A 12,607-nucleotide genomic window follows, 5' to 3' on the forward strand; every position below is an offset into this window, starting at 1 on the left:
AAGTTAATGTCTAGTATCTTTCAATTTCACCTTTCAGGACTCCTTTGAGCAGTTTTTTCAGGATAAGTCTAGTGGTAACAAATTTCTTCAACAAATAAGTAGTTACAGAATAGTCATAGGAATATAAAGTACAGCATAGAGAATAGAGTCAACAACATTCTATTAACTATGTGTGGTGCCAGATGGCTACTAGACTTATCAGGGCAATCAGTTTATGAATTATATAAATGTCTAACCACTATGCTGTACACTTGAAACTAATATAAAATAATATTGAACAACAATTGCAATAAAAAAATTTTAATCTGTTTATAAATTAATTTGTTTAAATGTTATTTGAATATTTGGTAAAATGTAAAGGAAAATACTGCTTCAGCTTTTATTTCTGGAGATGTCTTAATATCGCCCTCACTTGTGAAACACAGTTTTGCTATATAGAGGATTTTTGGTTGACAGTTTTTTCTTTTATCACTTTGATTCTATTAGTTTTCTGTCTTTAGGCTTCCAAGTTTCTGATGAGAAATCTGCTGATAATCTTATTTAGGATCCCTTGTATATGATGAGTCACTTCTCTCTTGCAACTTTCAAGATTCTTTGTCATTGATTTTTAAAGTTTGATTATTATGTGTCTTAGTGTAGATCTTTAGAGTTTTTATTACTTGGAATTTGTTGAGCTCTTTAGATATTCATAATCATGTCTTTCATCAGATTTTGGAAGTTTTCAGCCACTATTTTTTCAAAGATTTTCTACGCCCCTTTCTCTTTATCATTTCCTTATAGAAGTCTCAAAGTGTATATTGATCTGCTTATTGATGTCCCACAGGTCCGTAAGGCTCTGTTCCCTTTTATCCTTTTTCTCTGTGTTCCTTAGACTCAATAATTTCAATTATCCTATTATTAAGTTCATGGATTCTTCCTTCTGCCTGCTCAAAACTGCCTTTAATTCCTCCAGTAAATTTTTCATTTTGATTGTTGTACTTTTGAACTCCAGAATTTTCTTCTGGTTTCTTGGGGTTCTTTCTCCTAATTTATATTATTATTTTGTTCACACATTATTTTCTTAAATTTCTACACATCTTGCATTAGTTCTTTGAGTTCTTAAGGAAGTTTTGTGTTTTTTTGTTTTTGTTTTTTTTCAAATTTTGTTAAGGCCCAAGGGCCATGTGGCTCTGGCAGGAGAACCCACTGTGAAACAAAGATGATCCAGTGGAGAGGCCACTTTTGACCATCTTCCTTTGTTGCAGGTTGTTGGTGTCTACATTTCTTCTTGAAACAGTTGATCATGCCGGATCGCAGGCAACATCATCTTGTGGATGTAGTATTTCTGGGGAGCTGGTGGAAGAAAACCTCATTGATTCCACCCCAAAATATGAGGCACCACAGGGTGGACTGCTTCTGGATATTGTAGTCTGACAGAATGTGGCCCGCCTTCATGTTTGCCCAGAAAAATCAGATGCTGTAGTCCAGAGTGAAGCCCTCCTTTGCTTGAAGTTTTCCTTTAACATTCTCAGTGTGTTCACTGAGCTCAACCTTGAGAGTGATGGTCTTCCTCATCAGGGCACTCACAGTGATCTCTGTGTCTGCCACTCAGCTGCTGTGGGAAAAAAAAGAGGACTGTGGAACCAGAAACCACAGTTTTGCCACCAAGAGTACCTACGAAAGATGTACACACAGTTTCAATGCCAATATTAAAGTCTTTGTGGAGTAGATCTACCTTCAGTTCTTTTTCAAGGATCATTTTTGTGATTTATCGTTTTCTATGAATGGGCAATACTTTCCTGTGTCCTTGTAGGCTTTTTGTTGTTATTGTTGAACTGGACATTTGAATCTAATAATGGGGTAACTCTGGGAATCAGATTCTTAACTTTCACTACGATTCTTATTTCATTTTTGTTGTTTTGTTTTGTTTCGACTTTTGAATGGCGATTTTATGATGAAAATCTGACTGACACACGAATTGAAGGTCTTCTCAAGTTTTTTCTGACTTTTCCACAGACACTCCTTAATTTCCCTGACATATACAGTTGTTTTTGAATATCCCAGTTTTCATGTCTGCCTCCTGAAAGGAGAAAAAGTGAAAAATGAAGGAACAGCAATGCTCAATGGATCTTTAAATCTCTGGGAAGTCACTTTTTTGGGCAAGGAAAGAGCTTGCAAGAGTTGGGGTAGGTGTGACCACAGTGGTTGCCCACCTCTTTGCGTCTCTGTGATCAGAAGGAACAGTAAATAATAGAGCATAGAACTCCAATATTTGGAAGACACAGTACTTTTTGCTCACTCTGCTCCTTCAGACTGCTTATAAATTGCTTCAGGAACACATGCACAGGCTGCCTGCTATGGGAGTGAAATGGATAGCTGCCATTGTGTTAAGAGCTAAAATTAACCAAAAGTAATGCATTATACCTGTCTAAGCTATTTCCTGGAAGTTGTAAGCCTTCAGCAGGCTCCAGAATTCCAAAAACAGTTACATAGAGAGATTCTAGCACTGCAATTGTTGTCTAGATGGGGAGTCACATTTTTGGTGTTTCCTATCCTGCCATCCATCATCCCAGAATTCTCTCCTAACACATTAAGGTATAGAATCAATGAGTGAGCCTTGGAGAGAAGTCAGCTGGAAGCAATCATAGGCAGTTTCACTGATTATTTTGTAGTTTAATAAGTGAAAATATCCAGTCAATAATTATAGAGAGAGAGTTTGTTACACATATTGAGGAATACCAAAAAGTCTTTTAAGACGTAGGCTCTCCTCAAAAAGTCGTAGTCTTATTGAGAAGCACAATATATACTGAGAGCTGTTAAAGGAAAGTAGTAAATGAGAAGTACCAAAGAAATAGATTTATTCATGATCATTACAATGAGAGTCCAGAGGAGAAGAGAGTACTGTGAATGTAAATTGTCAGAGATTTCATCGAGTAGTTTTCCTGAGCTACTCCTAGGAGAATTCTGAAAAATATTAATAAGACCTAAAACTTACCTATCATTCACCATGTTCCACATTCTAACTCATCTAACACTCAAAACAACCCCACAAGGTTTTTACTATTATTCTCTTTTCATAAATGAGGAAACTGAGAAAAAGAAACAATAAGTGACCTGCCAAAGCTGAAAAAAACAAGCCAGTCATGGAGCTAGAACTGGAATCCAGTCAAGTGAACTCTAGGGCCTGATCTCTCTACTCAGTCGCCCTGAATGAACAGAATGGCATAAATGAGGACAGAGATTTGAATGTCGTAATGCCTGCGGGACATAGCAAACACTTGACTGACAAGCATGACAGGTTTACGTACACATTTTGCTTTAGGCCAATGCATTCTCAAATGCAAAAATCTCTTTATTTCATTAAACTGCAAATTTAGTTAGCATGTTTGAAACACGTATGAGAAACTTCTTCAAACTACTGGAGTGTAGGAAAACAACCATATAAAAATTGTCTTCATAATTATGTGCTTCTCGTTAACTCGTTAAAAAAAATAACAGTAATCTTTTATTTTCTTATTTAGTTATTATTTACATGGAACAAAAGTTCTATATTGTGAACATTCTGGAGATCAGGTGGATTGGAGTGATAGTCCCCCACAGTGTGAAAGTAAGTATATTCTCTCTTTAGAATTTAAGGCAGTAGTTCTCAAACTTTTATCCCTGGAGACCCCTTTATGCTATTAAATTAACAAAGACCCCACAAAACTCTTGTGCAGGTATGTTAGGTTTATTGATATTCATTATATTGGAATTAAAACAGGTTTTTAAAATCATTATTAATTCATTGTTAAGAACAATAAGCTCAATATGTGTCTAAAAAAGTAACTTTTTATGCAAAATCAAAACATTTGTTTCAAAATATGGAAATAGTGGCATTGTTTTACATTTTTCAAATGTCTTCAATACCCAGGCCAACAGAAGACCTCCAAATTTCAGTCTCTTGCATTATCAAACAATTTGTAGACACTGGAAATTTCACTGTACACTCTTAAGGAAGAAAGTGAAAAAAGACAATAACATCCTAGTAAAACTGAACCATCAATTTAGGAATGAATATATTTATAAGTTATAAAGCATTTCTCAACCAGCTCCAAGTTGTGTTTTTAATCAAAGCATATTGTCTCATTAAATTGTCAGCATCTCTTATGATGAGAACAAGTCTTAACAGGGCCTTGCACATAAACAGAGGTATTTCATTTGGTATGTTATATAGGTATTTAAGAAAATGAGATTTATTCTAAAAGTTCATTACTCCATTAGTGATTTGAATTGAGATAATACATTTTCTCATAGAAACATTCTTCTAAATGGATATTGGGTTCACAGCTACATTATAGAAATCATGTTAGTGAATGTATTGAAGGCAGTTTGCAGGACATTAGTAATGCTGTCTTAATCTTTCACTTTTTCTTTTGCCTTTCCTGTCTTCTTTTTCTCTTTCTAAGAGATTTTGTGTCAACCACCTGGAGAAATATCCAATGGAAAATATACCGATAGCCACAAGGCTATGTTTGAATATAATGAAGTAGTAACTTACAGCTGTAATCCTTCAAAGGGACCAGATGAATATTCACTTATTGGGGAGAGCAGGCTTGCTTGTTCTGGGCATAATGTATGGAGTAGTGACCCTCCTCATTGTAGAGGTAACAATATTTCCATGTATTTTCTTCTAATTCGTAAATAGTATAAAAATGCTTTGTAAATGCTTTTACTAACAAGTAAACAAAACAGCTATATGTGTTTGCTTCTCCTGTTCAGTTGGTTTGTAAATCAATATAACTCATATATAATCAAAAATAGTTCTAGTTGTAGAGTTCTTCACCCCTCACCTCACATGTTGTTGGCATTCCACTGTATGCATTATGAAGTTCTGTGTACATGTATGAATTAAGATTATTTTTTGCTTAAAAGCATCATAAAACACACTGGCTTAAAAATAAGGAAGTTTTACCTTGTCAGACAAGAAGCATAAGAGATCTGGCTAGAGGAGATGACAGGTTAAATTGCGAAAGACTAACCCTCTCACTGATAATATTGATAAACTCTAGACAAAACATACAGGCATAACTTGTTTAATTGCACGTTGCTCTTTTGCGCTTCACAGATGTGTTTTTTTTATGAATTGAAAGCAAGACCCTCACCATCAAAACCATTACAACTCACTTTATTTTGATACTCACTTTATTACTGTGGTCTGGAACTAATCCACAGTATCTCCAAGGTATGCCTGTACTTAAAAAACAATGTTTAAGGCATTAGAGCATCACCAAAGTAGGGAGACACTGTAGGGTATTTGACTCTTAAAAGAAAGGAACTGCTGAAGAACAGAAAAATATATCTTCTTTTCAGGTACATATGGAACAATCTTCAATGACATTTCTAGGCAATAAGATATTTTTTTGATTCCAAAAAATTGAAATTATTTACTGTACATTATCGGATCACGAATGAATGAATGAATGAATGAGTGAATGTAGAAATTTAAAATTAGATATATGCAAAAGCCCCAATATTTGAAAATTGTGAAAGATACTTCTAACTCACCTATGAATCAAAGAAAAAGTCACAATGAAAATTAGAAAGTGTTGTGAACTCAATAAAGGTTAAAACACAGCATATCAACATATCAAAATTTCTATGCAAAAGCGTAGAAAGATATTTATAGCATGAAATACTTATATTAGAAAAAGAGAAAGTTCTCAGCTCAATAATCTAAGCTTCCAGTTTAGGAAACTAAAAAGAAAGAGAAAATTCAACCCCAAAGTACAAAACAGGAAATAATAAAGTTAGAAATTAATGAAATTGAAAACAGAAAAAAAATAAAATCAAGGAAACCAGCACCTGGTTATTGAAAAAAAACAATAAAATGGATAAATCCAAGGCCAGTCTCAATTGAAAAAAAATGTTACAAATTAACAATATCAATAACAAAAAAGAGGACATCAGTATATATTCCGGAGACACATAAAGGATTATAATGAACTAATACAAACGACTTTATGCCTATAAATCTGACAACTTAAACCTCCATAACAAGAGAACTGTCCTCAGTGTGGAGAATACTACCAAATATTTCAGGAGTAAATAATAGCAGCTCTACACAAATACTTCAAGGGAATATAAAAGGAAGGATACTCTGACCTCATTTCATGAAGACAGTATTACCCTGATACCAAAACCAGATAGAAACATTGCAAGAAAGTTACAACAATGTCCATAATAAACATAGAACCAAAACTTCTTTTTTTTCTTTTTTCCCAGCTTTATTGAAATATAATAGAAAATTAGTTGCTTGTATTTACATTGTACAATTCAATGAGTTTTTTTCAGTTATAGTTGGCATACAATAATATACCAGTTTCAGTTATATAGCATAATGATCAGAGATCCACATAACTTGCAAAGCAATCACCTCACTAAATCTAGTACCCCATTTCCCTCTTACAGATTTATTACAACATTATTAACCATCTTCCCCATGTTACAGTCTACATCTCCATGTCTATTCTACAACTATTCATTTGTACCTCTTAATCCCTTTGCCTTTTCTGCCACCCCCCAACCCCCTCCCACCTAGTAGCCCTCAAAATATTCTCTGTATCTATGATTTCATATCTGCTTTTGTTATCATCGTTGTTTATTTTGTTCACATATATGTGAAATCATGCACTATTTGTCTTTCTCTATCCGATCCGTTTCATTCAGCGCAATACCCTCTAGGTCCATCGAAGCAATATCTTTTTCCACTCCCTTCCTTTTAGTCTCTTTGTGTCTTTTAATCTGAAGTGAGTCTCTTTTAGGCAGCATATGTAGGGTCTTGTTTTCTTATCCATTCAGCCACTCTATCTTTTGGTTGGAGCATTTACTTCTTTTCCATTTGAGGTACTTGTTGATAGGGATGTAGTTATTACCATTCTTTATTCCTGGTTTTGATACATGTTTTTTCTTCTTAAAGAAGTCTCTCCAACATTTCCTGTAATACTGGCTTGGTACTGATAAATTCCCTTAGCTTAAAAATATATAAACAGATCAAATTCTGTCATATAAAAAATAAGAATGCATCACAATCAAGTAGGATTTATTTTAAAGGATGCAAGATTGATTCAAATTTAAAAGTTAATCAGTGAAATTTACAAATCAGGAAACAATAACGAAGAAAAGATATATGATCATCTTAATTGACACCAAAATAAGCATTTGACAGAATTCATCCTCTTTTCATGATAAAACCCTGAAAATAAGAATAGAAGGGAACTAACTGCCTGAACCTGATAAAGGCACCCACAAGACTCTCACAGCCAACATTATACTCAATAGTAAAAGACTAATTTACTAAGGTTGGAGCGAGACAAGGATGTCTACTCTGACCACATTCAGCATTGTGTTGGATGTCTTATACAGTATATTAAGGTGAGAGATAGAAATAGGTATACATATTGGAAAGGAATAAATAAAATATTCATTCACTTATGACATGATTGCATGTCTAGAAAATTTGAAAGACTGAAGTTTTAGCAAGGTTGGAAGCTACAAGTTCAATGTACAGAAATCAATGTTATGTTGTACACTAGCAATAAACCATTAGAAATTGAAAAATTGTGAGTACTATTTACATTTACAATAGCTTGGCACTACAGAAAATATTTTTCAATCTAACAATATATGTACAAGATTAGAATGGTTAAAAACAACTAAATACTTAAACGAAATTAAATAAAACATTAATAAATAGAAACATTAATAAATGTGTATTAATTCATTAATAAATTAAATAAAACATTAATAAATAGAAAAATTCGGTACTCAGGAATTGAAAGAATCAAGAGGACAAGCATGTTCATTCTCTGTAAACTGACCTATAAATTGAGCACAATCTCAGTAAAAGTCTCAGCAGAAATTTTTATAGAAATCGACAAGCTGATTCTAAAATTTATAGGAAAAGACAAAAGAACTAGAATACTCAAAACAATTTCGAAAAAAAATAGAGGACTCATTCTGCCTGGTGTTGAGACTTATTATAAAACATATTATAAAGCATATAATCAAAACAGTTGTGGTATTTGTGAAATTATAACCATAGCAAACAATAGACAGAATAGAGAATCCAGAATAGACTGTGAAATGTCTCTAGTTCATTTCATCACAGGTGTACAAACAATTCCGTGAAAGTATGGTAAAAGTACAGGCACAATTGCACATCTATATGCAAATAAAATACCCAAAACCCCATGTAATCACCATATACTTTTACTCAAAATAGATCTTAGACTTAAATTTAAACTTAAAATTATAACACTTTTACTGGAAAACATAGAAAATATTTTTGACTTGACTTGTCCAAAGATTTTTTAAATACAATCCTAAAAGCATGATCCTTTAATGAAAAATCTTAATGGATTGGATTTCTTAAAACTCAAAACTTCTGCTATCAAAAGACATTGTTATGATAAAAAAAAATGAGCCATAGACTGGGAGAAAATATTTGCAAAATTCATATTTGTTAATGGACTTGTATTTACAATATAGAAAGAACTCTCAAAACACAATAATATAAAAAACAAATCAATTGTTAAAAATTGACAAAAGATCTGAATAGACTTATTTCACCAAAGTGAATATATGGTTGGCAAAAACAGTACATGAAAAGTTGCTCAGTGTGATTAATAAATATAGAAATGTAATTTAAAATTGCAATGAGATACCACTAAACACCTACTAGAACTTAAAAACAAAATGAAAACCTTACTAGACCATGTACTGGGAAGAATATAGAGCAATTAGAACTCCCATACAGTGCTGCTAAGATTATAACTTGCTGTGACCATTTTGGAACACAATTTAGCTATTTCTTATAAAGTTAAACTATACTTACCATACAGCTCAGCAAATCAAGTAAATTAGAATATGTCCAAATAGAAACCAGTATGAGAATATTCATAGCAGCCTTAGTCATAATCACCCCACATTGGAAACCACATGTCCTTCAGTGGTGAGTGGCTGAACAATCATGGTACAACCATACAATGGAATAATACTCTGCAATAAAAAGAAATGAGCTTCTAATCCATGCAACAATAGGAATGAAATGCATTGTAACGAGTGAAATAAGCTATACTCAGAGGCTGTGATCCCATTATGACATTCTAGAAAACAACATTATAAGGATGAAAACAGATCAATGCTTGGATGGATGGGGAAGGAGGTTGGGGGAGGTAGTGAGGGTTGATTACAAATTGGCAGGAGAAAATGTTGGAGGGTAATGGAAGTCTTTTATGTCTATTGTGGTAATTACATGATTAATGTTTTCATCTATTAAACTTCCTACAGCTAAAATATTTAAAAGGTAAGTTTTGCTGTATATAAATTATATCCAGTAAATCTAATTTATAAAACTCATTAGTGTGATTAGCCACAGTTTAGTACAATAAAGAAAGATCAGTGAACCTGGTCAGGAGAATAAAAATTTATTGATTTGAAAGCAATATTAAAATAAGAGGAAGACAGTTATAAACCTGGGGTAGAGTAGCAAGCAGTCACATATACATGTTAATGGAGTTTTAGAAAGAGAAAAGAAACAATAGTATAGACAATTATTTGAATAAAAAATTGGCCGAAATTTTACCACATCTGAACCAAAACAACAACCCCACAAGTCCAGGAAATTCAGTGGTGCTAGCAGGATAAATAAAATTTTTAAATTTACCAAGAATCTTCAACTAAACTAAAACATCATAGTAAAAGTTCTGAAAACAAAAGGGAAAAGCAGCCACAATCCTTCCAAGTAAGTATGACAGCTGAGATCTCTTAAGGAACTGAGGAGACCATAAAACAATAATATCTGCTAATGTAATGAAAGGAAAATACAACATGTAACCCACAATTCTCTATCAAGAAGATCTTTCAAAACTGAAAGTAAAATAAATAAAAACATTTTGAGATAAAAGAGAATTTGTCATTAGCTGAACTGAAATACAATAATTGTGAAAGAAAGTTCTTCAGGCTGAAGGAAAAAGATACCTGATAGAAATTCAGATCCATGGAAAATGAGGAAGAGCACTTTTCTGGCTTAAGAGCCTGTACATTATGGGCCCTTATCTATTGTTCAGATTTAATTTATAAGATGTTCTCTTGTAGTTACTGCCCAGCTCAGAGTATATTGTTCGTGTTTTCTTTTTCTAAATTCTGCCAAACCTACTATTGGATCCTGAAATCAATCCTAGAGGGTTGGTGATCAGCATTTTACTTCTCGAGCAGACTAGAATGGGAAATATCAGCATACATTGGTATGAAGGCTCACATACACTTGCCCTAAGCCTCAGCAAAGGAGCAGTAGCTATAAAAGAGTCTGGTACATACAGGGAGGAATTGTACTGTCTGGCATCAAGGTAAGAGCTGACAGACAGAAGTGATAGCAGGGACCACTTATCTTTTTTGAGCCCTCCCCCAATACAGCAGTCAGGCACAGACTGAGCCATATCTGAATCTTTATTAACTTGGCTAACACTACTCACCCCACTCTGGTGATTCCCTAAGACCATGCCCTATCCAACCCATGCATCAACCCAAACCTCTTTCAGTGTCTGTCCCTTACAAGCTATAGAACTTGCCCATCTTACAGACTTTTCTAAAATCTCACAACACTCCAAAAAACCCAAAAAAGAAGCAGAGGGCCTTGGCATGCCCTGTACCTCTAACTAAGTGGCCCCCAGCACTGGTACCAGCAGTGGCTGGGCCTGGGCTTACACTGAAGCCCCTCCCAAGAGACCCCAATTCACCTGGTGTCAGATTTCAGACTATACCAGAACACCACCTAATTAGCTCCACAAACAACATACCCAAAGAATGGATTTGTCAGGCACCAAAGCCTCACTATAGCAAAACCTATCCCATAAGATTAGCCCAAACACTACATGTCATCTGCTAGAGTCATATTCCTCACATCCAGCCGGCCTGAATGTCCATCCCAAGCACTGAAGTGCTAACAGCAATCAAGGTCAATTACAACAGGAGGGCACACACAAACCACACATGGGACAGACCTGGAACACCCAGCTCAAGTGACCAGGGAGTCTATACCACTGTGCCCCACAGGACAACTACTACATAAGGCTACCATGCCAAGACTGGAAGATGTAGATCTACCTAGTACATAGAATTGCACACAGAGAGACAACCAAAATGAGGATATACCCCAAATTAAATAAGAGGACAAAAATCTAGAAAAAGAGTTTAACAAAATGAAGGCAAGCAATGTACCAGATAAAGAGTTCAAAACACAGTTTATAAGGATGTTCAATGAACTTAGAGGAAGAATAGATGAAATCAGTAAGAATGTACAAAAAGAGATAGAAAACATGAAAAAGAACCAGTTAGAAATGAAGAATACAACAACTAAAATGAAGACTATATTAGAGGGAATCAATATCACATTAGATGAAGCAGAGAATTGAATCAGCAATCTGGAAGACAAGGTAATGAAAACACTCAATCAGAAGGACAACAACAAAAAAAATAAGAACCAAAAATAAAGATGATTTCCAGTCAGGATGGCAGAGTTAAGTAAAACACTGTGATTGCCTCCTCTCGTCGCCACATCAAAATTACAACTAAACTACAGAACAACTATCATTGAGAACAACCTAAAGCCTAGCGGAACAGAAGAAGCCCCGTTGAGACTGGTAGGAGGGGCAGAGACATGGAATGGGCTGGTCCCACACCCATATGGGGCAGTTAAAAATTGGAGGAATATCTCCACTGTGGAGGTCCCCCCTGAGGAGTGAAGGGTTACAGCCCCACACAAGTCTCCCCAGCCCAGGGTTCCAGTGCCAGGAAGAGAAGCCCCCATAACTTCTGACTGTGAAAACCAGCACAGATGGTAGCTGAGTGAAATGGGGGCAACTAGAGTTCCAAGCCTTCCTCTTAAAGGGTCTGTGCACAGACTCACTTGCTGATGGACTCACTTGCTCTGAGCTCCATCTCTGGGGCAGCAGATCAAAAGGCACTAGCTGCTAGGAACCAAATTGTCTGGCTATAGGAAGAGGACTGAATGGGCAGCTTCCTCCCAGACAGAAGTGCTGGCAGAAGCCATTGTTCCTTTGTTGTGCCCTCCTCAACTCAGTTTGCAGACACAGGCACATGCCATATCAAATCTACATCAACTTGGCTAATACTATTCACCATCAGCCCTGCCCTGGTGATTCCCTGAGACCCTGCCCCACCCAACTTGTATGTACACCCGATCCACTTTTTCTGGCCTTTCTTAGCTCATGTCGCAGACTTTCCTAAAATCTCTCAAAGGTTTACAAACCCCAAACAAGTAGCCTCTGGCTTCAGCATGCCTTGTATCTCTTGCTGAGTAGCCTCAAGCCCAGCACTGACAGCAGCCAGCTTCAGATCAAGACTTTACCTTTCCCTGATAACTTTAAGCTTAGTGCAGGTGGTGGCCATCTGTGGATCACTTTGTGCCTCATTCCAGGTGGCTCTGGACAGAGTACATGTGGTGGCTAAACGTGGCCTGTAGCAGGGCCCTCCCAGCAATCTCCATGTACAACACATCCAAAGGGCAGACTGGGCAGGCACCAGGACCTGCTGAATCATAATCCTGCTTTAGTTCTATGCTCTAGGTCAG

At 35.6% G+C, this 12,607-nt stretch overlaps 1 protein-coding gene across 1 annotated transcript in view; it reads left to right on the forward strand.

Annotated features, from left to right (window-relative positions):
• The window catches only part of LOC120608470 (C4b-binding protein alpha chain-like), a 93,606-nt gene that overhangs the window by 54,380 nt on the left and 26,619 nt on the right, over positions 1-12,607 (forward strand). The window contains exons 11-12 of the mRNA XM_039870261.1: positions 3,501-3,586; positions 4,425-4,622. Coding sequence (XP_039726195.1) covers positions 3,501-3,586; positions 4,425-4,622 — 284 coding nt within the window. The remainder of the gene's footprint in view (positions 1-3,500; positions 3,587-4,424; positions 4,623-12,607) is intronic.

The sequence above is a fragment of the Pteropus medius genome, unplaced genomic scaffold, assembly GCF_902729225.1.
Source record: "Pteropus medius unplaced genomic scaffold, Ma_sr-lr_union100, whole genome shotgun sequence".
Classification (NCBI taxonomy): Eukaryota; Metazoa; Chordata; class Mammalia; order Chiroptera; family Pteropodidae; genus Pteropus; species Pteropus medius.